Source organism: Rhincodon typus, chromosome 3 (genome assembly GCF_021869965.1).
Source record: "Rhincodon typus isolate 14 chromosome 3, sRhiTyp1.1, whole genome shotgun sequence".
NCBI lineage: Eukaryota > Metazoa > Chordata > Chondrichthyes > Orectolobiformes > Rhincodontidae > Rhincodon > Rhincodon typus.
Genome location: NC_063334.1, coordinates 27,035,815 through 27,059,560, shown reverse-complemented (window position 1 = coordinate 27,059,560; position 23,746 = coordinate 27,035,815). Strand labels below are relative to the sequence as shown.

Genomic DNA, 23,746 nt, shown 5'->3' with positions numbered 1-23,746 from the left:
AGATCAGATCTAAGCTCTGCAGTCCTGCCACATCCAATTGTGACTGGTGGTGGACAAATAAACAACTCACTGGAGGAGGAGCCTCCACAAATATCCCCATCCTCAATGATGGAAGAGCTCAGCACATCAGTGCAAAAGATAACGCTGAAGTGGATGATCCATTTCAATCTCCTCCAGTGGTCCCCAGCATTACAGATACCAGTCTTCAGCCAATTCAATTCACTCCACATGATATCAAGAAATGGTTGGTTACATGGGATACTACAAATGCTATGGCCCTGACATGATTCTAGCTATAGTACTGAAGCATTGTGCTCCAGAACTTGCTGCTCCCCTGGCCAAGCTATTCCAGCATAGCTACAATATGCATCTGGCATCTAACTGACAATGTAGAAAATTGAATCTACTCTCAATCATCAGTAAAGTGATGGAAGGTGTCATCAACAGTGCTATCAAGCAGCACCTGCTCAGTGATGCCCAGTTTGGGTTCCGCCAGGGCCACTCAGCTCCTGACCTCATTACAGCCTTGGTTCAAACATGGACAAAAGAGCTGAATTCCAGAGGTGAAGTGAGAGTGACAGACCTTGACATCAAGGCTGCATTCAACCAAGTGTGGCATCAAGGAGCCCTAGCAAAACTGGAATCAATGCGTATCTGAGGAACACTCTCCACTGGTTAGAGTCATACCTGACATATAGGAAGATGGTTGTGGTTGTTGGAGGTCAGTCATCTCAGGTCCAGAACATTTCTGCAGGAGTTCCGCACGGTAGTGTCCTAAGCCTAACCATCTTCAGCTGCTTCATCAATGACCTTCTCTCCATCATAAGGTCAAAGTGGGAGTATTCGCCAACGATTGCACAATGTTCAGCACCATTCACAACTCCTCAGATACTGAAGCAGTCCATGTTCAAATGCAACAAGATCTGGACAATACCTAGGTTTGGGCTGACAAGTGGCAAGTAACATTTGGGTCACAAAAAATCCAAATAATGATCCACTCCAACAAGAGACAATTTAATCACCGCCCTTTGACATTCATTGGTATTACCATCACTGAATCTCCTACTATCAACATCCCTGGGTTTACCATTGACCAGAACCTGAACCGGTGGCATCACATAACACAGTGGCTATAAAAGCAGGTCAGAGGCTAGGAATACTGTGGCGAGTAACGCACCTCCTGAATCCCCAGAGCCTGTCCACCATCTACAAGGCACAAGTCAGGAATGTGATGGAATACTTCCCACTTGCCTGAATGGTGCAGCTCCAACAACAGTCAGGAAGCCTGACACCATCTGCCCACTTGATTGCTGCCACATTTATAAGCATCCACTCCCTACGTCACCAATGGCAGCATGTGTACTATCTACAAGATGTACTGCACATATTCATCAAAGGTTCCCAGACAGCATCACCCAAACCCATGACCACTTCCACCTAGAAGGACAAGGGCAGCAGATACATGGGAACACCACCAAGTGCAAGTTCCCCTCCAAGCCATTCACCATACTAACTTGGAAAGATACCGCTGTTCCCTCACTGTCGCTGGGTCAAAATCCTGGAATTCCCTCCCACAGGACATTGTAGGTTAACCCACAGCAGGTGGACTGCAGCAGTTCAAGAAGTCCTCAGGGGCAACTTGGGATGGACAATAAAAATGCTGGCCAGCTGGCAATGTCCATGTTTCACAAGTAATTCTTAAAATTCCCATTCTAGCCTTACCGCTGCTGTTTTAAGATCATGGAGATAGCAAAGAGCTAAAACAATGATGAGCAACTTTGGACTTGTAAAGATCAAAGTTTCTTTCATTTTTCGATTTTGCGCAAAGCTACTTTGTTCCATTTTAGATTAATACACAGGTATGTATCCTAAGTGGAACATTGGTGGAGAATTTGGAGAAGTTAATTAAGGAAAGCCAGCACAGATTTCATAAGGAAAAGAATCATGTTTAACTAACCTGGAGTGTTTTGAGGAGTTAACACAGAGAGATGACAAAAGTGTTGATGTGGTGCATGTGGACTTCCAAAAGCTATTTGATACAATACCACACAACAGACCTGTCAGCAAAGTTGTAGCCCATTGAATAAAAGGGACATGAGTGTCAGAAACCAGAGTATTGGTTAATGAATGCTCTTCAAACTGGAGGAACCTTTACGGTGGAGTTCCCAGGCATCACTGGTGGGAGCCTTTGTCTTCCTGATATATATTAATAAGCTCAATTGTGGTGTACAGGGCAAAATTTCAAAATTTGCAAATGTTATAAAATGTGGAAGCATTGTGAAAGCTCAAGAGAATTTCTAAAGGACATACTTGATGCAATTGGTGGATAAGGGGCAGATGAAGTTCAATGTTGACAAACATGAAGTGATTCACTTTGATAGGAAGAACGTGGAAAGACACCACAAAGGGCAAAACTCTAAACATGGCAAGACAGGTTGAGAATGTGATTAAAGCATACAGTATTCTAGGCTTTATTAATAGGGGCTTAAGGAGCAACTGCAAGGAGGTTATGTGTTTAACACAGACAAGACATTAGTTCAGCCTCAGCTGGAGGATTGTATCCAGTTCCGGGCACCACATTTTGCAAAGATGTGAATGCACCGGAGAGGGTGCAGAAAAGATTCAGGAGAATGGTTCCATGCATGAGGAACTTCTGTTAGGAAGATAGATTGAAGAAATTGGGACTAGAGAAGAGAAGGCTGGAATGAGTGTTTCCATGAGAGGTATTTAAAATCATGAGGCACCTGGATTGAACAAATAGAGAAAAATAGTTTTTCCCTGTTCACATCAGTGTGAAAACTAGAAGGCACAGATTTAAACTAACTGGCAAAAGTAGCAAAGGCAACACAAGGAGAAACTTCTTCCATGTAGCAGGCAGTCAGCATGTGGAGTACACAGCCTGACAACATGGTCGAGGCAGGTTCAATTGACAATTTTGCAATGGAATTAGATTGTTACCTGAAAAGGAACAAGGCGCAAGCTTATGGGGAGAAGGCAGGAGAATAACACTACAGGTGAGTTGCTCATTCAGAGAGCTGGCACAATAGGCTGAACGGCTCCTTCTGTAATGCAACAATTCTATTATTTGGTTTGCCTTTGAGTAAAACAAAAGACGACTGGGAGATTCAAAATGATTTTGCGAGGAGTGAGCAAGGAGAAACTGTTTCCACTGGCAGGAGGGTCAGTAACTAGGGGACACAGATTCAAGGTAATTGGCAAAAGAACCAGTGGGGGCATGAGGAAACATTTATTTTACACAGCAAGTTATGATGGTCTGGAATGCACTGCCTGAAAGGTTAGTAGAAGCAGATTCAAAAATAACCTTCAAAAGAAAATTGGATTTATATTTGAAAGGAATGAAAAAAAAACAGTGCAAGAGGGGAGGAGAGGGTAATGGGTTTAACTGGACAACTCTATCAAAGAACCAGTACGGGCAAGATGAGCCAAATAGCCTCAGTGTCAGCTGCATTATTTCGTATTTTGAGCAGATATTGCAGGCCTCTGTGACAGCCTGCAGCTGAACAATGGACCTCTGGGATTACTCCCCATCAGTTGGTTCTTCACAAACAGTAGGTGACAACCAGGCATTTGAATGGATTCACAATATTGAGAAAACACTAATCCAGATGTTTCCATCCTGCCCTCAGGACTCTGACTGGCCATTAAATGTCCAGCAGCTATCTGATCTGAGTATCCAGTTGCACTAAAGAGTCCTGGCACCAAAGCATTCTGGGATAGTGGACAACAGCAATGTGAGACAGGAGGCCATGACTGGTCTCTTCGGACCTTGTCACCATAACATGGAACAACTCCTAAATAAAAACCAAAAGAACTGCGGATGCTGTAAATCAGGAATAAAAACAAAGTTGCTGGAAAAGCTCAGCAGGTCTGGCAGCGTCTGTAAAGGAGAAAACAGAGTTAACGCTTCGGGTCCGGTGACCCTTCCTCAAAACCCTTCTGAGGAAGGGTCACCGGTCCCGAAACATTAACTCTGTTTTCTCCTTCATGGAACAATTCCTATTCAGGAACAAGCCGAGTTACATTGTAAGGGAACTGTGGGGAAATACCAGGACAGCTGTGCTTGGGGATGAAGGTGTGAAATGTCGAAGGATGCTAGTTATTTAGGCGCAAAGAAAAAGCTACATGACTAAACTTTGTTGGTGTATACTTGCAGGCTTCTTGCTATGTCAGCATGGTCATTTTACCAGACTGGTAACCTACAGACCTGATGACCCTGAGATATAAGTCCCTATTCCATTACACCTGGTGGAGATTTTAACCTAGTTAATTAGGTAAATCTGAAATAAAAAAGCTACCAGTAATGGTGACAATAAATTAGCTTGCTGTATAAAACAATATGGTTCACCAAAGTTCCTCAGGAAAGGAAATCTGTCATCCTCACCCAGTCTGGCCTACTGGGATGCTTGAGGCACTTTAATATTGTCTAACAAGCTCACCAACACTATCTCGAGGAATGTGCAATAAATATTGGCCTTTCCAGTGTTGCACACATCCATTGAATGAAGAAAGAGGGTGCCTGGTACTTCCTTCAAACAATCATTCATTGTGTGTGAGCCAATCCAGCCAGTTGCTTAAGTGTGGCAAGAAAGTTCAATTCTCTCCTCAACTGACATGCTTTTAACCCATCAGACATCCTTTCTCATCAGACCATGAGATATTAAAGCCCTGAACACAAGTCACTACCTACACAAGGCAATTTAGCACAGTTAAAGGTCAAACTCAGAGTCGGTGAACAGCCCTGCCCCACTCCTAGTCTATTGGAACAGATTTTTAAATTCTGATTGCAAAATCATTTCAAACTCTTGCTGAGTTAGAAAACCACTGGTTGCATTTTTAGAGGCAGCAGATGTTGAATAATTACAGTATGCTGGTGGCGGAAAAAAAGAGGAGGAGGAACACAGTATATTAGTTTGAGTAGTTTTCCCTCTCTGTGCCACAGAGGGACTTTTCAAAATAAAGTTAACTGTTGTTTTGAATCAGGGTAAAGATAATAGTTGATCTTTCAGTCACAGTTTGTCTACAATGTTGGCATAAATATCTGAGGGAACCTAATGTGTGCATTCCTAATAACAATAATCAGCATCTCTCAATCACACAACTCAAAACATCTGCAGCAACATTATGGAACTCCATATTCATCCCAGCAGAATCCCTTACATCAGTGAAGACTAAAATGGAGACGTGATAGAGATTTTGCAAGTTAAGAAGTGTTTTGAAAGAGTAAGTGAGAATAAACTGTTTCCAGTTGTGGGAGGGTCAGTAAACAGAGGACACAGATTTAACGGAACTGACCAAAGAACCAAAAGAGGAATGCAGGCTAATTTGTGTTACACACTAATTTGCTGTGATCTGGGAAGCACCACTTGAAAGGAGACGTGGGGGAGTTGAGGAAGATTCAATAGTAATTTACAAAAGAGAATAAAAACTGAAGGGCTACAGTGTAAAAGCAGGTGGAAGTGGAACAGTTGGAGAGTTCTTTCAAAGAGCCAGTGGGACAGTGGGCTGAATAGGCTCCTTCTATGCTCCAGGATACTATGGTTGCAAGAGGTCAGGAAACTGGAACAAAGAAAACTCAAAAAGCCCTCAAATTCAGCTCAGTTACAGCTACAGACTCTTTACCAGAATATCTGGATAGGGTAGATGGCATCTAGTTCTAGAAGTCATGGGTTTGATTGAAGGTTAATTATTGTAACCCCAGAAGCTAGGACTAATGATCCATGAATGGCAGTTTATATCCCAATGATTTCAACTAATTGGAATAAGCAGAAGAGTAATAATGAGCATAAAACTACAGTAATGTCATAAACAACAACAACAAGTGTATGTGAGTAATGTCATAAAACCCATCTGGTTTACGAATGTCCTTTAGAGCAGAAAATCTGACATCCTTACCCGGTCCATTCTATATGTGACTCCAGACCCACAACAATTTGGGTGACTCTCAACTTTCTCTGAAATAACCTGGCATCCACTGAATTATATTCAAGGTCACAGCTCACCACTTTCTCAGTGTCAAAATGGGAATGGTCATTAAATGCAGGCTTTGACAGTGATGCCTGCATCCAGTGAATAAGAGAAATGTATTTCCTGACTTCAAACTTTCTCATCCTTGAAAAAAAAAGCACCAACAACAAAAGAAGGCCTACAGATGTTGGAAATTATCGAAAGCTGCAAACACACTATTTTCACTTTCTTAACTAATTTCCTGAGCTGCTCATGTGGTTCCTGCCACAGGTTTGGCATTAGGTTCTGGAACGACTAACCTTGGATCTTCTATCAGTTTCGTGATGTTACCAGATTGTGGTAAAGTTCATTTAAGGCATTTAAGATGGAGTTTCTTTTTTAACTTAAAGAAAAGGAAGGAGTTGAGAGACATTCATAAAATATTAAAAACATATTTCTCTCATTGAGATGTCACCAAAACTCTGCAGATTCTAACTGCAAAATCTACATGCCACATAAATTGGCTTCATGTTGCTGCTGAATTAGGCAGGGCCCTGTCAGAAATATTCTTAACTACCAAGAGATGGAAAATCCATGTTGATGCCATGTTTCACATTGCTCAACTTTTACATCCTGCAGTTGTTTTATTTACCCTTTCCCTTCTTGCACAACCTGACTCTCAGTCATAATAGCAAAGAAGGAGACTATTCAGCCAATTCAGTTCATGCTGGCCTTTATATAGAACAACCCAGTCAGTCCCACGCTCTGGAGCCCTGAAAATTGATTTTCCTCTTGTGACCATCCAATTTCGTCTTAAAATAATTCATCATCTCTGCTTGCACCACTTTGTTCCAGATCATTACAATTTCCTCCCTAAAAACAGTTCTTCCTCATATTCCCCTGGGTCCAGGCAATTAAATTATTGGCTACAACTCAAAAATGAATTAGCAAAATGAAACAGGAAGTACACCACATAGGAAATGTTGCACTCACTGCCTGATTGAGAGGACATCAGGGGATGGGATGCCTGAGGCAAGCCACCTTGCTTCCAACCGTGAGGTCAACATGAAGATCCCATCTTCTCAAACTCATCTCTTGCCTGAGGTATGGTGGCAACTCACTATCAGTTGTCTCTCTCTCTCTCTCTCTGATGAGAGAGCAGCTCTGTGGTCCTCTGGGGCTTTGGCAACTACTACTACCCATCGGAGGATATAATTTCCTTGGAAATGGTGCAACAATAGTTTACTGATTTGATTCCTGAGATTAGGGGGTTGTCGTAGGAGGGGGAGAGAATAGAAAGGCTTTCCATTCCCTGGGGCTTGGGAGAATGGGAAGCGATCTCATGGAACTCATGGAAGGGCTTCATAGGATAGATGTTGAGAGGTTGCTGCCATGGCTGAGAAGCCTAGAACACAGGCGTCACAGACTCCGGTTAAAGGGTCAGCCTTTTAGGACTGAAGGAATAGAAATTTCTTCAGAGAGTTTTATAATCTTTGGAATCCTCCAACCCAGTTGGAATTGATGTTCAGTTGTTCAAACATCGTCAGAATAATAATTGATACAAATTACAAAATACTTAAGGGGTATGGGGATAAGGCAGGAATGTAGACATGATGGAAAAGGCCAGCAATGATTTTATTGACTGGAACAAGCATGTTCAGTAGGCCATATGGCTTAGTACTGAAGCTTTCCTGAGGAAGAAAGCTGTACATCTATGTTTACCAATGGCATAGTCATCAAGCTGCATTAAGTAACAGAGACTGGTGCATAAAATTACAAAGTGACATTGGTAGGTTAAGTGAAGGGGCAAAACTAGCAGATGAATTTCAATGCAGGCCAGTGTGAGGTCATTTATTGCAGAACAAAAAAGTATTCATCTGAGTGTTAATGATATAGTTAAGAAGCTATAAAGAGTGTAGGTCCAAAGAGGTCCATGTACACAGATCCCTAAAATATCAGACCCAAAAATAATCATTGTCTTAAATGGAATGTCAGACCTTATATCCAGAGGCCTAAAACATAAAAGGGAAGGAATTTTTGCTGAAGTTATACAAAACTTTGGTTACAGCACACTCCATGATAAGTGCTTCTCTCTGCATCTTAGAAAAGGGTACATTGGTCAAAACAGTGCAGTGCAGATTCACCAAAATGTTACCAATGTTCCAAGGGTTAAATTAAGAGGAAGTATTATGTAAACTAGGCTTCTTCCCTGAATGCAAAAGTTTAATGGGTGAGTTGATTGTGGATTTTAGAATCTTGAAAGGAATTGACTGGGAAACTGCTTCTGCTGATGATGAGGCGTTTTGGGCAAAAGGTATGAACTTAATCGCAGAGCCAGGGGAGAAGTTAGGATACATTGCTTTGCAGAAAGGGTGAGAAGTGTAATAATGAACACAGGTAATAATGAACACTTGATGCCACCTCAATTAATTACTTAAGTCTGAGATGGAAAGCTGCTTGCTCGCCAAAAGTTATGGAAGTAAGGCAAGTGGAAATAAAAAGCTGCCATATTTCACTGAATGATGGAACAGGCTTGAGAGGCTAAATGGCCTCTGCCTGTTCCTATCCGGAGGCCAGATGTGAATGGTTGAACTGGGCTAATTCACAGCAAATGGACATTCAGGGCAATAATTCTGAGCTGACTCTCCTAATTTACTGAGTGCAGTTTGTCTTTGAGTAATAACAAAAAAATGAGAAAATGCTGCAGTTCCCCACATCAGTGGCTACCATGGTTTAATCCTGCCTCCTAAACTTCTGAAGGCAAGATACCACAAATCCTAACTATCTAGGCTGTACCCATCCATTAAAAACAGTGGCAGGGTAGGGTTTGCTGAATTACAGAGCAAAATGTTTATTTTTATTGAGCCTTGCAGAACCTCAGGACATCTCAAAGTGTTTACAGTCGATAAAGTGTGATTGAAGTGCATTGACTGTTGTAGCGGAGGGAATGTGGAGGCCTATCTGCACACAGCAAGATGCCACAGGCACCAATGTGAGAGCAAAGGCAAAAGACTATTCATCCTGGGTATAGAAATATTAGGGCGGCATGGTGGCTCAGTGGTTAGCACTGCTGCCTCACAGCGTCAGGGACCCAGGTTTGATTCCACCCTCAGGTGACTGTGTGGAGTTTGGACATTCTCCCCGTGTCTGCGTGGGTTTCCTCTGGGTGCCCCGGTTTCTTCCCACAGTCCAAAGATGTGCAGGGTAGGTGGATTGGCCATGCTAAATTGCCCATAGTGTTCAGGGATGTGTAGATTAGGTGGGTTATGAGGGATGCTTTGATGGGCGGTGTGGACTTGTTGGGCTGAAGGGCCTGTTTCCACACCATAGGAATTCGATTCTATGATTCATAAACAGAAAACTCCAGAAACATTCAACATGTCCAGCAGCATCCATGAAAAGATGAAAGGGCAAAGACAAGAGGATGAGAACGAATGGGCGCATTTCTAACTCATTCAAAAACACCCATTTATGGATTTAAAGTTGCATAAAAGGCTCCAGATGTAACTAATTGGGCTGAAGCAGTGTTTTTCTCCACAGCTACTGCCTGAGTAATATTTCGGCATTATGTCCCCGCCTGGCTGAGCCTAGCAGAAGGTTTACGCTTGTAGCCTTCTGTAATTGTCTCATTGTAGCTACATTACTTTCCCTATTCAACGAAATCCTGAATGCAGAAAGACAATCTCATCAAACCAGCTTGGTAATTACCCCACTAATCTCAAAATTTATAGAAGTCTTTTTTACTAGATGATATCCCTAAATCAAGTATGTCAGGTTACGGGAATTGAAAACTTGGGAATGAGGTGATGGTGATGCTGGTGGTGGTGGCTGGGGTCATCAGGGATGAATAATGTCTTCTGGTAGCTGCTTTCATAACCAATGCAAAACTTGGTAGGGAGGTTAAAGGACCACACCATGGAGTAAAGTCTCAAAGCATCGCTCACAGTTGCATTGAGAAAAGGAAAACCACTCACTTTTCAGTAACTGAAGTATCCCATCAAATTCTAATCAATAGAAATTACTGTCCTTTGAACTTAACCCCTGGAGGTTCAGTATTACTCATTAGCGGTTTGAGCATCAGCGCTTCCCTTTTGTCAGCATAGCAACTGCAAAAGGGGAAAGAGTATCAAACAAAGCCAAGCACCAAGACACACATGAAGAGATATTTGAAGGAGAATTGACTTTTAAATAGTATGTTAAGGAGGAGAGAAATTTGGAAGGGCACAGGGAGGAATTCCCAGACATTAGGGCTCAAAAAGCTGAGGCTACAGCATCCAATAATAAAGCAATGAGAACTGAGGTTGTGCAAGAGGCCAGAAGAAGAAGAATATTGAGATCTTAAAGGTTTGAGGGCTGCAGGATGTTACAGAGATAGAATAAGATTGATATCATGGAGGGGCTTGTGTACACGAGAAAAGCTATGTTCAAGTTGATGCATTGCTGGACTGTGAGCCAAGAGACAATCAGCTAAATGGAGTTTGGCAAAATTAATGTACAGAGTTATGTGTGAGCTCATGTTTGCAGAAGGTGGAAGGTTGGGGAAGTGGAATATTGGAGGAGTCAGGTGTAAATGGAACAAAACATGGATAATGAAATCAGGAGTAGGTGAGCTGAGGCAGAAATCCCAAATATTTAACAGCTTAAGTCAATGTTTTTCTAGATTCTTTACTTGACAATAGTTAATTAGAAGAGCAAGCTATCTGCTTGCACACAGCAGGTACCTTGGATTTGTCTGTTACGTTCCTTACACCTATACTAGCAATTTTCCAGCTGTCAGATGATTCATTTGCAGACCAGAGCAGAAAATCAAAGCTGTTTCCTTCTGGTCGAAAGTACATATTCAGTCTTCCAGGATCTGTGCCAGTTATCTGATATACAAGCCTCACACAGCTTTCTCCCAGAGCTCGCAGTTCAGGACTGGTAAGGAGGCCCAATTTTCCATCATGACGATGTGAGCCTTCAATATAGATATAGCGACCTGAAAAACAAGGAGAACACTGACAGTCACTGAACTTTGGAGCAGCAACAGACTTACACATTTTACCAAAATGTTAATTTCAGCCTTGACAGGAGAAATACCTCTCCCTGCCCCACCCCACACAAACCTCCCTCCATGGGGGTCAATGCAACATTGAAATGACAAAAGGCAGACAAAATTATGGCAGTCTAGGGAAATGTTTAAAAATCTGTAGAGTTGCTCCTCAGTGGTGCTGATATTTTCAACACACTTTGCCCAAAACTGCAGAACACAGCAAGAAGGAACACGGTATTTTATTTTCAATAAATGAATCACCATGATTAATTGCACTTATATCCAGCTGTCTGAACAGGCTCTTCAAATTAAGTGTTTTTTTTGTGCGTAATGCCACAGGTAGGCATCTTTTAAATTGTTTTGAGGTTTTTTTTTAATTTAAAGAAAACTGACTACACTTCAATATCCCCAATAAATGCTTCTGTATGTTTTTCAAACCTTTCTAAGGGATTTAAAATTCTGTTATTTATGAGTGTGGCCTAGACATTAATTAAAAATGCTGAGTTTTTTTGTAATAAACCCATTTCCAACTGTTTAATTAAACTGCATCAAGCTATCACTTTTAGATATGGCAAGCATTATGTTTCAAAGCAATTCTTTTTTAAAAGAAATTACATTATAAGACATTGCCTGATTGAGCTAGTCCATGGCAGGTTTGATTAGACTCAAGTAAATTGGAGCAGAAGCTTGAGAAATGATGCTTTCAGAGAACAGATACAATTCTGGATGCAACTCATATCCCGATTGCGGATTGTGCTCAATGCAGAAACCCAACTTGCTGAGTGCCGTATGCCAAGCGCTTCTGGCTAATGGCAGCCTGCTTATTCAGCACCTCATTTGCTACCTTAAATCCTCATTACATCCCCCAGCACTGTGCAATGGCAGCAGTGTGTACCATCTACAAGTTGCACTGCAGCTACTCACCAAAGCACCTTTCAAACTCTTATCTAGAATGTCTTACCATCTCGCTTTCAGGGCTGATGCTGTTTGCAACAGTCATCTCATGCTAGGTGGTTTAGGCTGGGATACTCCTGTAACTTTATCTTTTAAATTTTGTATATGTACAGTATGTGCCTCCTGGCAGCCAGCTTGTTAAACCTTAGCAGCATCCTTCCACCCCCACGCCAAAGTGTTCCAGGAATCTTTTGACAGGAAGTTGTTCACTCTGCCTCTGCCACCTGAACAGTCTGTGAAGATTTAAATTATATAGCACCAGGGTGTTCTAGTCCATTTTTAAATCAGCTCAAAACTGTGTCCATGGGACTCAACGGGCGAATGGAAACTGTTCTAATGCTTTTCAGTTTTTACTGTTTCTATATATATATAAAACAGAGACATGCAGCTACGCATAAGTCAAGAATTTTATGTTAAACCTTTAGAAATCGCCAGTCAGACCTAAGCTGCAATACTGTGGGCACCGCACGCTAGGGAGGACTTCAGGCCCTTGGAGAATGTGCACAGGAAATTTACTGGAATTATGTCAGGTTTGAGGAAATGTTGTTGTGCAGAGTAAACTAGAGAAGCTGAGATTTTCTCTTTACAGCAGAGAAAATTCAGTGGAAAAGTATTACAATCATTATTATTGTTATGATCACAATCATAAGCAGTTGTGCTAGGGTAAAAAAAAGGACTTCTTTCTAAGGCAGGAGGGTCAGGAAGCAGATTGATTGGCACAAGAAAGGAGCTGAAGAAACCATTTTTTATGAAGCAAGATGTTGTGATCTGGAATACACTGCCTGAAATGTTTGGATAAGAAGTTTTAGCAATAACTTTCAAAGGGGGAATTAGATAAATACTCAAAGGGATGAAAATAATAGGGCTACAGGGAAAGAGCAGACGAGTGTGACTATTCGAATAGCACTTTCAAAGAGGTGGCACACATACAATGGGCTGAATGGCCTTCTTCTGTGCTGTATCATTCTATAAGCTCCCAATGCTCACATCCCTCATCTTGCTGAAAACAAAACTCACCTAATCTACCTATTCCTACTGTGACTTTATAGCTACAAAGTTTATCTTAGCTTAGCATGTTTCATGTACAGTAGTAAGATGGCCTGAGGAATGTTATTAGACAAAATAAATTCCAGGATTTATATTTGTAATCATTTGATATCTTTGTCACCCTAGATATCTGAGATGGTCACAAACACCCTCTCTGGAGTGGGGGAGAGAGAGACCTGAAGTAGTTGAATACCTAATAATAGAAACAGCAACATAGAATGTTCTGATAACATGGGTTCAAATCCCACCAGGACAAACAATGAGATTTGAATTCAATAAAATTACGGAAGTAAAATGCTGATGGTGTTACCACTGTCAATTACTGTTAAAAAAAAAACTCATCCATTCACTAAATTTGCCATCCTTACCGATCTGACCTACACATGACTCCAGATCCACAGCAATCTTTTTTTCACTCTGAATTGCCCATAGGACAGTTAGGGATGGGCAACAAATGCTGGCCTAGTCAGAAAATCCAACACTCCATGAATGAACAATAAAAAAGAAGTGATCCACTAGGAATATAATTCGATATTAATGACTGTTTCATTTTGTAACTCACTTCTGCTTGAAATAACCATTTACTAACATCAAATAGCTCAGGAGTTGTAATTTCTAGGTCCAGCCAAACACCTTACCATTTATGAGGTTTAAAAATGAGAGGGCTCCCATTTGGAATTGAGATTAGAAGAATTATTTTTCACTCAGAGGGTTGTGAGTCTGTGGAATTCACTTCCCTGAACAGTCGTCGAAGTTGGGTGATTGAACATGTTTAGGGGTGAGTTGGATAGATTTTTATAAATGAATGAATCAAGGACTATGGGAAAGGAGACTGGAAAGTGGAGTTGAGGTCACAATCAGACCAAATATGATCTTATGAAATGGTGAAGCAGATTTGAGGTCCAAATAGCCTGCTCTTGCTGATAATTCCTGTGAGCTATGACAACACAGACATGTTATTGGGTGAATAGCCCAGAGGCATGGGCTAACCATCTAGGATCACAAGTTCAAATCCCAGCGTGGCAGCTAGAAAGTTTAAATTCTGTTAAATAAAATTAAACATCAATCTGGATTTGAAAATTCAGTTAATGGTGACCAGGGAACCCCATTTGCTTCAGTAATGGCCACGATGGAAGGAAATCTGCCCTTTGTACCTGGTCTGGACTACAGGTAACTTCAGACCCCAACAATGTGGTTGACTCTTTAACTACCTTACTCAGACAGAAAGTGGTAAAGTGGTAGTATCAGTGACTAGCAACCTAATGACATAGGCTAATGTGCTGGGGAACATGGGTTCAAATCACACCACACCCTACATTTGGGATACAAAGTTAGTCTCAAATGACTATTGATTCACACAAAACCTCCTCTGCTTCTCCAATGTCCTTCAGGAATGGAAATCTGTTGTTTTTACCCAGTCTGGCCTACTTGTGACCTCCGAGCCATTACAACGTAGTGGACTTTAAACAGCCCTCTGAATGGCCTTGCACACGAAGGGCAATTAGGGATGGGCAAGAAATGTTGGCCTTGCCATCAAGGCCTCCACCTCATGAGAGAATAAAGTAAAACATTGACCTGGTGAGCAGCTGTATGCAAGAAGGCAGCTCAACATCAGCAATCAGGGATGGGCAATAAATGCTGGCCTTGCCAGGGATTCCCATAACCCAAGAATGAATTTTTAAAAACACGATAATTTATTTCAGCTGACCATTCATGTGTGTCAGACAATATCTCTAAGCTCATTGTTTCTGCAATCCATCAAATTGCCCATCTCTAAAATCTGCAAGAAGACTTGGCAAAAAAGTTGCTTAAAATATACTGGTTGACACAACCCCAGAAAGCATTGCCTAGAACCATAAACACAAGAGGAAGTGTTGACAGGTTGGCTGTGATTTAACATAGTGAGAATAAGCAATGCCAATTCACTAAACCTTCACTAAACTAGTAGAGTGGGATCAACACTGGAGTTTATAAATATTGCCAGCCAGTCCAAAAACCAAGTGATGTGTAGATTAACTCTCAGCTTCCTTTGTCAATAAAAGCTGATGGGGTTAAATAGCTGCAAAAAGAGTAAACTGTGTCGAACAACTGATGTTTCTGATTTAGACGCAACTACTGTTTCTTTTATTGAGCCACAAAGGCGTGAAAGCCTGAAAGAGACAGGGGGACGGAGAGAGAGAGAGAGAGAGAGGTGGGGGGAACCACAGAGACAGCGGGGGAGAGAGAGAGAGAGAAAGAGGGAAAGGAGTACAGAGAGAAAGGGAAGGATGAAAGAGAGCGAGGAGCACACAGCAGGGTGGACAGAGAGAAAGACACACGCACACACACACACACACGTTTCAGTTACAAAATTAGAGGTCTTGCCAATGCAAATAGTTTACATAGACTGGCACCAAATAAAGAGACTCAGTGAAGATGCAATAAAGACCTGCATTTAGATATAATCCTGACTGTAGTAAAATAGAACATAGAACATAGAACATTACAGCGCAGTACAGGCCCTTCGGCCCTCGATGTTGCGCGACCTGTGAAACCAATCTGAAGCCCTTCTAACCTAAACTATTCCATTATCATCCATATGTTTATCCAATGACCATTTAAATGCCCTTAAAGTGGACGAGTCAACTATTTTTGCAGGCAGGGCATTCCACGCCCTTACTACTCTCTGAGTAAAGAACCTACTTCTGACGTCTGTCCTATATCTATCACCCCTCAATTTAAAGCTATGTCCCCTCGTGCTAGCCATCACCATCCGAGGAAAAAGGCTCCCACTGTCCACCCTATCTAATCCTCTGATCATCTTGTATGTCTCTATCAAGTCACCTCTTAACCTTCTTCTCTCTAACGAAAACAGCCTCAAGACCCTCAGCCTTTCCTCATAAGACCTTCCCTCCATACCAGGCAACATCCTGGTAAATCTCCTCTGCACCCTTTCCAATGCTTCCACATCCTTCCTATAATGCGGTGACCAGAACTGTACGCAATACTCCAAGTGCGGCCGCACCAGAGTTTTGTACAGCTGCAACATGACCTCATGGCTCCGAAACTCAATCCCTCTACCAATAAAACCTAGCATACTGTACGCCTTCTTAACAACACTATCAACCTGGGTGGCAACTTTCAGTGATCTATGCACATGGACACCAAGATCTTTCTGCTCATCCACACTACCAAGAATCTTACCATTAGCCCAGTACTCTGTATTCCTGTTACTCCTTCCAAAGTGAATCACCTCACACTTTTCCGCTTTAAACTCCATTTGCCACCTCTCAGCCCAGCTCTGCAGCTTATCTATGTCCCTCTGTAACCTGCAACATCCTTCCGCACTATCCACAACTCCACCGACTTTGGTGTCATCCGCAAATTTACTAACCCATCCTTCTACACCCTCATCCAGGTCATTTATAAAAATGACAAACAGCAGTGGCCCCAAAACAGATCCTTGAGGTACACCACTAGTAACTGAACTCCAGGATGAACATTTCCCATCAACCACCACCCTCTGTCTTCTTACAGCTAGCCAATTTCTGATCCAAACTGCTAAATCACCCTCAATCCCATGTCTCCGTATGTTCTGCAATAGACTACCATGGGGAACCTTATCAAACGCTTTACTGAAATCCAAATACACCACATCAACCGCTTTACCCTCATCCACCTGTTTGGTCACCTTCTCGAAGAACTCAATAAGGTTTGTGAGGCACGACCTACCCTTCACAAAACCGTGTTGACTATCCCTAATCAAATTGTTCCTTTCTAGATGATTATAAATCCTATCTCTTATAATCCTTTCCAACACTTTACCCTCAACCGAAATAAGGCTCACTGGTCTATAATTACCAGGGTTGTCTCTACTCCCTTTCCTGAACAAGGGGACAACATTTGCTAGTCTCCAGTCTTCTGGCACTATTCCTGAAGACAATGACGACATAAAGATCAAAGCCAAAGGCTCTGCAATCTCCTCTCTAGCTTCCCAGAGAATCCTAGGATAAATCCCATCCGGCCCAGGGGACTTATCTATTTTCACACCTTCCAGAATTGCTAACACCTCCTCCTTATGAACCTCAATCCCGTCTAGTCTAATAGACTGTATCTCAGTATTCTCCTCGACTACATTATCTTTTTCCTGTGTGAATACTGACGAAAAATATTCATTTAGCACCTCTCCTATCTCTTCGGACTCCACGCACAACTTCCCACTACTGTCCTTGACCGGCCCCAATCTTACTCTAGTCATTCTTTTATTCCTGACATACCTATAGAAAGCTTTAGGGTTTTACTTGATCCTACCTGCTAAAGACTTCTCGTGTCCCCTCCTGGCTCTCATAGCTCTCTCTTTAGGTCCTTCCTGGCTAACTTGTAACTCTCAAGTGCCCTAACTGAGCCTTCACGCCTCATCTCTACATAAGCCTCCTTCTTCCTCTTGACAAGAGATTCAACTTCTTTAGTAAACCACGGTTCCCTCGCTCGACCACTTCCTCCCTGCCTGACAGGTACATACTTCTCAAGGACACGCAGTAGCTGTTCCTTGAACAAGCTCCACATTTCAATTGTGCCCAGCCCTTGCAGTTTCCTTCTCCATCCTATGCATCCTAAATCTTGTCTCATCACCTCATAATTGCCTTTCCCCCAGCTATAACTCTTGCCCTGCGTTATATACCGATCCCTTTCCATCGCTAAAGTAAACGTAACCGAATTGTGGTCACTATCACCAAAGTGCTCACCTACCTCCAAATCTAGCACCTGGCCTGGTTCATTACCCAGTACCAAATCCAATGTGGCCTCGCCTCTTGTTGGCCTATCTACATACTGTGTCAGGAAACCCTCCTGCACACATTGGACAAAAACTGATCCATCTGAAGTGCTCGAACTATAGCGTTTCCAGTCAATATTTGGAAAGTTAAAGTCCCCCATAACAACTACCCTGTTACTTTCGCTCCTATCCAGAATCATCTTTGCAATCTTTTCCTCTACATCTCTGGAACTTTTCGGAGGCCTATAGAAAACTCCCAACAGGGTGACCTCTCCTTTCCTGGTTCTAACTTCAGCCCATACTACCTCAGTAGACGAGTTGTCATCAAATGTCCTTTCTGCCACCGTAATACTGTCCTTGACTAACAATGCCACACCTCCCCCTCTTTTACCACCTTCCCTGATCTTACTGAAACATCTAAACCCCGGAACCTGCAACAACCATTCCTGTCCCTGCTCTATCCATGTCTCCGAAATGGCCACAACATCGAAGTCCCAGGTACCAACCCATGCTGCAAGTTCACCCACCTTATTCCGGATGCTCCTGGCATTGAAGTAGACACACTTCAAACCACCTTCCTGCCTGCCGGTACACTCCTGCGACCTTGAAACCTTATTTATGACCTCACTACTCTCAACCTCCTGTACACTGGAGCTACAATTCAGGTTCCCACCTCCCTGTTGAATTAGTTTAAACCCTCCCGAAGAGCATTAGCAAATTTCCCCCCCAGGATATTGGTACCCCTCTGGTTCAGGTGTAGACCATCCCGTTTGTAGAGGTCCCACCTACCCCAGAATGAGCCCCAATTATCCAGGTATCTGAATCCCTCCCTCCTGCACCATCACTGTAGCCACGTGTTCAACTGCTCTCTCTCCCTGTTCCTCGCCTCGCTAGCACGTGGCACGGGTAACAAACCAGAGATAACAACTCTGTTTGTTCTAGCTCTAAGCTTCCACCCTAGCTCCTTGAATTTCTGCCTTACGTCCCCATCCCTTTTCCTACCTATGTCGTTGGTGCCTATGTGGACCACGACTTGGGGCTGCTCCCCCTCCCCCTTAAGGATCCCAAAAACACGATCCAAGACATCACGGACCCTGGCACCTGGGAGGCAACACACCAACCGCGAGTCTCTCTCGTTCCCACAGAATCTCCTATCTGTCCCCCTAACTATGGAGTCCCCAATGACTAATGCTCTCCTCCTCTCTCCCCTTCCCTTCTGAGCAACAGGGACAGACTCTGTGCCAGAGACCTGTACCCCATGGCTTACCCCTGGTAAGTCCCCCCCCTCAACAGTATCCAAAACGGTATACTTGTTTTTGAGGGGAATGGCCACAGGGGATCCCTGCACTGTCTGCCTGTTCCCTTTCCGTCCCCTGACTGTAACCCATCTACTTTTTTTCCTGTACCTGAGGTGTGACTACCTCCCCGTAACTCCTCTCAATTACCCCCTCAGCCTCCCGAATGATCCGAAGTTCATCCAGCTCCAGCTCCAGTTCCCTAACACGGTTTCCGAGGAGCTGGAGTTGGGTGCACCTCCCGCAGATGAAGTCAGTGGGGACACTAGTGGTGACCCTTACCTCCCACATTCTACAGGAGGAGCATACAACTGCCCTAACATCCATTCCCACTGTTATGAATTCCCAAACAGACAAATTAAAAAAAAATACTAGTAGCCTTACCAAATCAGCGCTCAGAACCGTTTTTTTTTGGTTAGAGGAGGAGGATGGGTGGGAGACACTACCTCGGTAGTGTTTCAGGTAAAGCAACCGCCCAAAGATATTACCTCACTTACTCCAAAAATGGAGTCACACAAGGTAAGGCTTTTATAATCGAAAAGCTCACCTTCCCAGGCTGCCCTCACGCTTCCTCCCGGACTCCCGCCGCTGAAACAACTGAAATGTCCCAAAAATGCCTTGGTGGAGCATTATCAGGCATTAAAGAAGGCACAGCAGGTCAGCTGGTCAAAGAGGTAGGTTTTAAGAAGTTTCTCAAGAGTGAGAAAGGTGAAGAGATTTAGGGAGCGGCCGGAGCGATGGAAAGCGGCAAATTGAAAGAATACCAAGAGCTCAAACTGTTGCAGAGCTGAAGGGGTAAGTTCTAAGTTTACAGATGTCTCTTTTACACTAATCCAAAGGAAATAATTAGCATTATCATAACATGTGATCATCCCTTCTGACAAACATTGGCCCTCCCATTGCTTCTTCGTTCAATGCTTTTTTCATTAGGAACCCAAATTACTACAGTACAGTAAAACCAATAATTTATCCTTTTCCTAGCACTGAAAGATGACTACTTCACATCAACGCAGCATTGTAACCAACAAAGCTCAGTTTTTAACATATTAATAACTAGGAGCAGGAGTAGGCCATCCGGCTCCTCGAGCCTGCCCCACCATTTAATAAGATCATGGCTGATCTTTTTGAGACTCAGCTCCACTTACCCGCCCGCACACCATAACCCTTAATTCCTTTACTGTTCAAAAATTTATCTAGCCTTGCCTTAAAAACATTCAGCGAGGTAGCTTCAACCGTTTCACTGGGCAGGGAATTCCACAGATTCACAACCCTTTGGGTGAAGAAGTTCCTCCTGACCTCAGTCCTACATCTGCTTCCCTTTATTTTGAGGTAATGCCCTCTAGTCCTAGTTTCACCTGCCAGCGGAAACAACCTCCCTGCCTCCACCTTATCTATTGCTTTCATAATCTTATATGTTCCTATAAGATCTCCCCTCATTCTTCTGAATTCCAAAGAGTATAATCCCAGTCTACTCAGTCTCTCCTCATAATCCAACCTTCTCAACTCTGGAATCAACCGAGTGAATCTCCTCTGCACTCCCTCCAGTGCTAGTATATCCCTTCTCAAGTAAGGAGACCAAAACTGCACACAGTACTCCAGGCGTGGCCTCACCAGGACCCTATACAGCTGCAGCATAGCCTCCCTGTTTTTAAACTCCATCCCTCTAGCAATGGCAGACAAAATTCCATTTGCCTTTTTAATTACCTGCTGCACCTGCAATCCTACTTTTAGCGATTCATGCAACAAGGACACCCAAGTCCCTCTGCACAGCAGCGTGCTGCAATCTTTTACCATTTAAAACAGTCCATTTTCCTGTTATTCCTACCAAAATGGATGACCTCACACTTATCAACATTGTACTCCATCTGCCAGACCTTTGCCCACTCACTTAGACTATCTGTATCCCTCTGCAGACTTTCAGTGTCTTCTGCACACTTTGCTCTACCACTCATTTTAGTGTCATCTGCAAATTTTGACACACCACACTTAGTCCCCAACTCCAAATCATCTGTGTAAATTGTAAACAATTGCAGTCCCAACACTGATCCCTGAGGCACACCACTAGTCACTGACCGCCAACCAGAAAAACATCCATTTACCCCTACTCTTTGCTTTCTACTGGTCAACCAATCCACTATCCATGCCAATACATTACCTGTGATACCATGCAACTTTATCTTATGTAGCAGCTTTTGGTGTGGCGCCTTGTCAAATGCCTTCTGGAAATCCAGATACACCACATCCATAGGTTCCCCATTGTCCACCATGCAAGTAATGTCCTCAAAGAATTCCACCAAATTAGTTAAAATATTGATCTAAGGCAATATGTACATGTAATATCTTTCTCTTCCATATTATTTAATGACCACTTAATGACCAGCTATGATAATGCTCACCTCCATCCCTGCCTCAGCTCATCTGCTCCTGAAACACTTTCCTACACATTCTGTTACCTCTAGATCTAACCATTCCAACACTCTCTGGGCTGGCCTTCTATATTCCACCCTCTGTAAAACTGCACACCTAAAACTTAGCTGCCCATGCCCTAACTCACAACAAATCCAATTGACCCATCACTTCTGTCCTTGGTGACCTTAATTAGTATTTGGTCTGGCAATGCTTTAAATGGAAAATTATCACCTTTGTTACAAATTTCCCCTTGGTCTCACCAGTCTCAAGCTCTGTAATCTTTCTGTAACTGTGTCATAACATCCCCTCCAAACCAACATCTCTGCACTCCACCAATTCTGGCCTCTTGCACACTCCCAATGATTGTTGCTAGTTTGAGCTAACACTATGAATTGATCTGCTTCCATGTCTACATCTCTAAACTGCTCTGTCCTCATTGATTCTGCCTACCATGAGGTTTGGATGTCAGGGCTCAGAGCTACACTACAGAAGCTGCTCTCAGCCTACACTGTCCCAACTCGGAATGTGCTGTATCTATTAGTATCCAGCTCTCTTGTGTGCCAATAAACTTGTATTATTACACAAAATATTGATCCTGGTGTTACAACTCTCCAGAATAGTTCTTCCACCTATACTCAGAGTCTTGATATCGTGTCAAAGTTGCATCGTCATCTCATTAACACATTGGAGTAGACTGCTATTGCCTCACTTTTAGTAGCTGTCCCTTAAGCTCTGAAATTCTTCCCAAAAACTATCTGGGTGGAATCTTCCCAAGCCCTGAACAACATGGGCTGTGGCAAGAAATCTAGAAGAATCACAATCGAATCAAGCGAGGCCTTTCTCAATGCTGGGAACTACAAACTGCTTTTTCCACCTTAGTTCGAGATGCGAGTTCTTGCCTGTTAGCAGCGAGAGACCCATTAACAGGGATTTATATTCGATATCATCCTCATTACTACTTAATGTTACCCCACTAATATACAGGTTTCTATTCGATCACTTGTTGGATAGAAACTGGCTACTGAAAATTACCAATGTGGAAGTCGGAGTGACTTTAGGTCACCACTTGTTTCTCTGGACCACAATCTTGAACACCCATCACCAACATCTCAGAGCATGGTCCAGGGCAGCACGTGCCAGCCTCACCGCACTATCGAGGCACATTTCCAAAGCACTTACACTTTAAAGCTGCACTTTGAAGCACACTGGCACCTTTCATTGCAATGCTGCTGTGAGGATGTTATGCCCACAGGGACAGGTACCCAGCTCACTAACTGGACCAGGCTGCATCTTGGGGCTGCTCCCCCCTACCTGGAAGATCACGGCATCACTGCCTTGCTTTACCTGGTATTGCCTTTTAGCGGTTTGTCCTCTCAGCCAGAAGCTAACAGAAGCACAAATTTCTGCCTTGCCTCGCTGTTCAGTGCAGGCACAAAGCCAGGCAGTTTGTGGTGGTTGTCAGCAGTGATCAGTCACAGGCTGGACACGTTGCTGTATGGCACCTTGCTTTATCCTTATCACACCTTCACAAGCAGCAAAAACACAGCATGTGCTTTGATCAAATGGCCGCATCTCAAAGTCAAAGTGCTCAGTCAAGACCAGGGAGACATGCTTTAATCAGGGAGACATCCTTTAAACAGACTGCACTTTGTGCTCTCAGATCCAATCCTGACTTTGTAATTAAGCCTGCTAACAAAGGTGGTGCTGTTGTTGTCTGACGGACTTACCTCTACATTGCAGAGGCTGAGCGCCAGCTTTCAGATATCTCCTCCTATCTCCCCCTGGAACATGGCCCCACCATTGTGTCCACAACACTCAGTAACCTCATTTCTCTCCACAGATGCTGCCAGATCCACTGAGTTTCTCCAGCAGTTTGTTTTTGCTTCAGATCATCAGCATCTCATTTTATTAAAATGGATCAGGAGTTACCTAGCATCAATAATCTTATACAGAAACTGTTAGCTCCATTGCTATTAGTTAAAGTAGGGCCTCACAAAAAATGTTGCAAAGCCTTTCATCACAGAAATGGAAGAATTGCAAAGCCCAATTGGACAGTTGAATTGACTGATCATCCTAACATTGCCAGACGCCAGTTTTGAAATATTAGAGTTGAGTAAAACAATGAAAAAGATGGAACATGTTATTCTGGTGAATAAAACAATGAGAAGGTTAAAAATAGAACATTGTGTTCTGCAATGACCATAACTGGAGGATGTCAGGAAATGAAACTTGTTGTTTTTAATAGCATGTAAATGTCTGCGATAAGTTCCCAACTGCAAGAGAGCTTATAGT

The 23,746-nt window shown here is 42.9% G+C and overlaps 1 protein-coding gene across 1 annotated transcript in view; it reads right to left on the bottom strand.

Moving 5' to 3' along the window:
* The window catches only part of mamdc2a (MAM domain containing 2a), a 113,102-nt gene that overhangs the window by 75,513 nt on the left and 13,843 nt on the right, over positions 1–23,746 (bottom strand). The window contains exon 3 of the mRNA XM_048620073.1: positions 10,686–10,942. Within this exon, the coding sequence (XP_048476030.1) occupies positions 10,686–10,942 (257 nt within the window). The remainder of the gene's footprint in view (positions 1–10,685; positions 10,943–23,746) is intronic.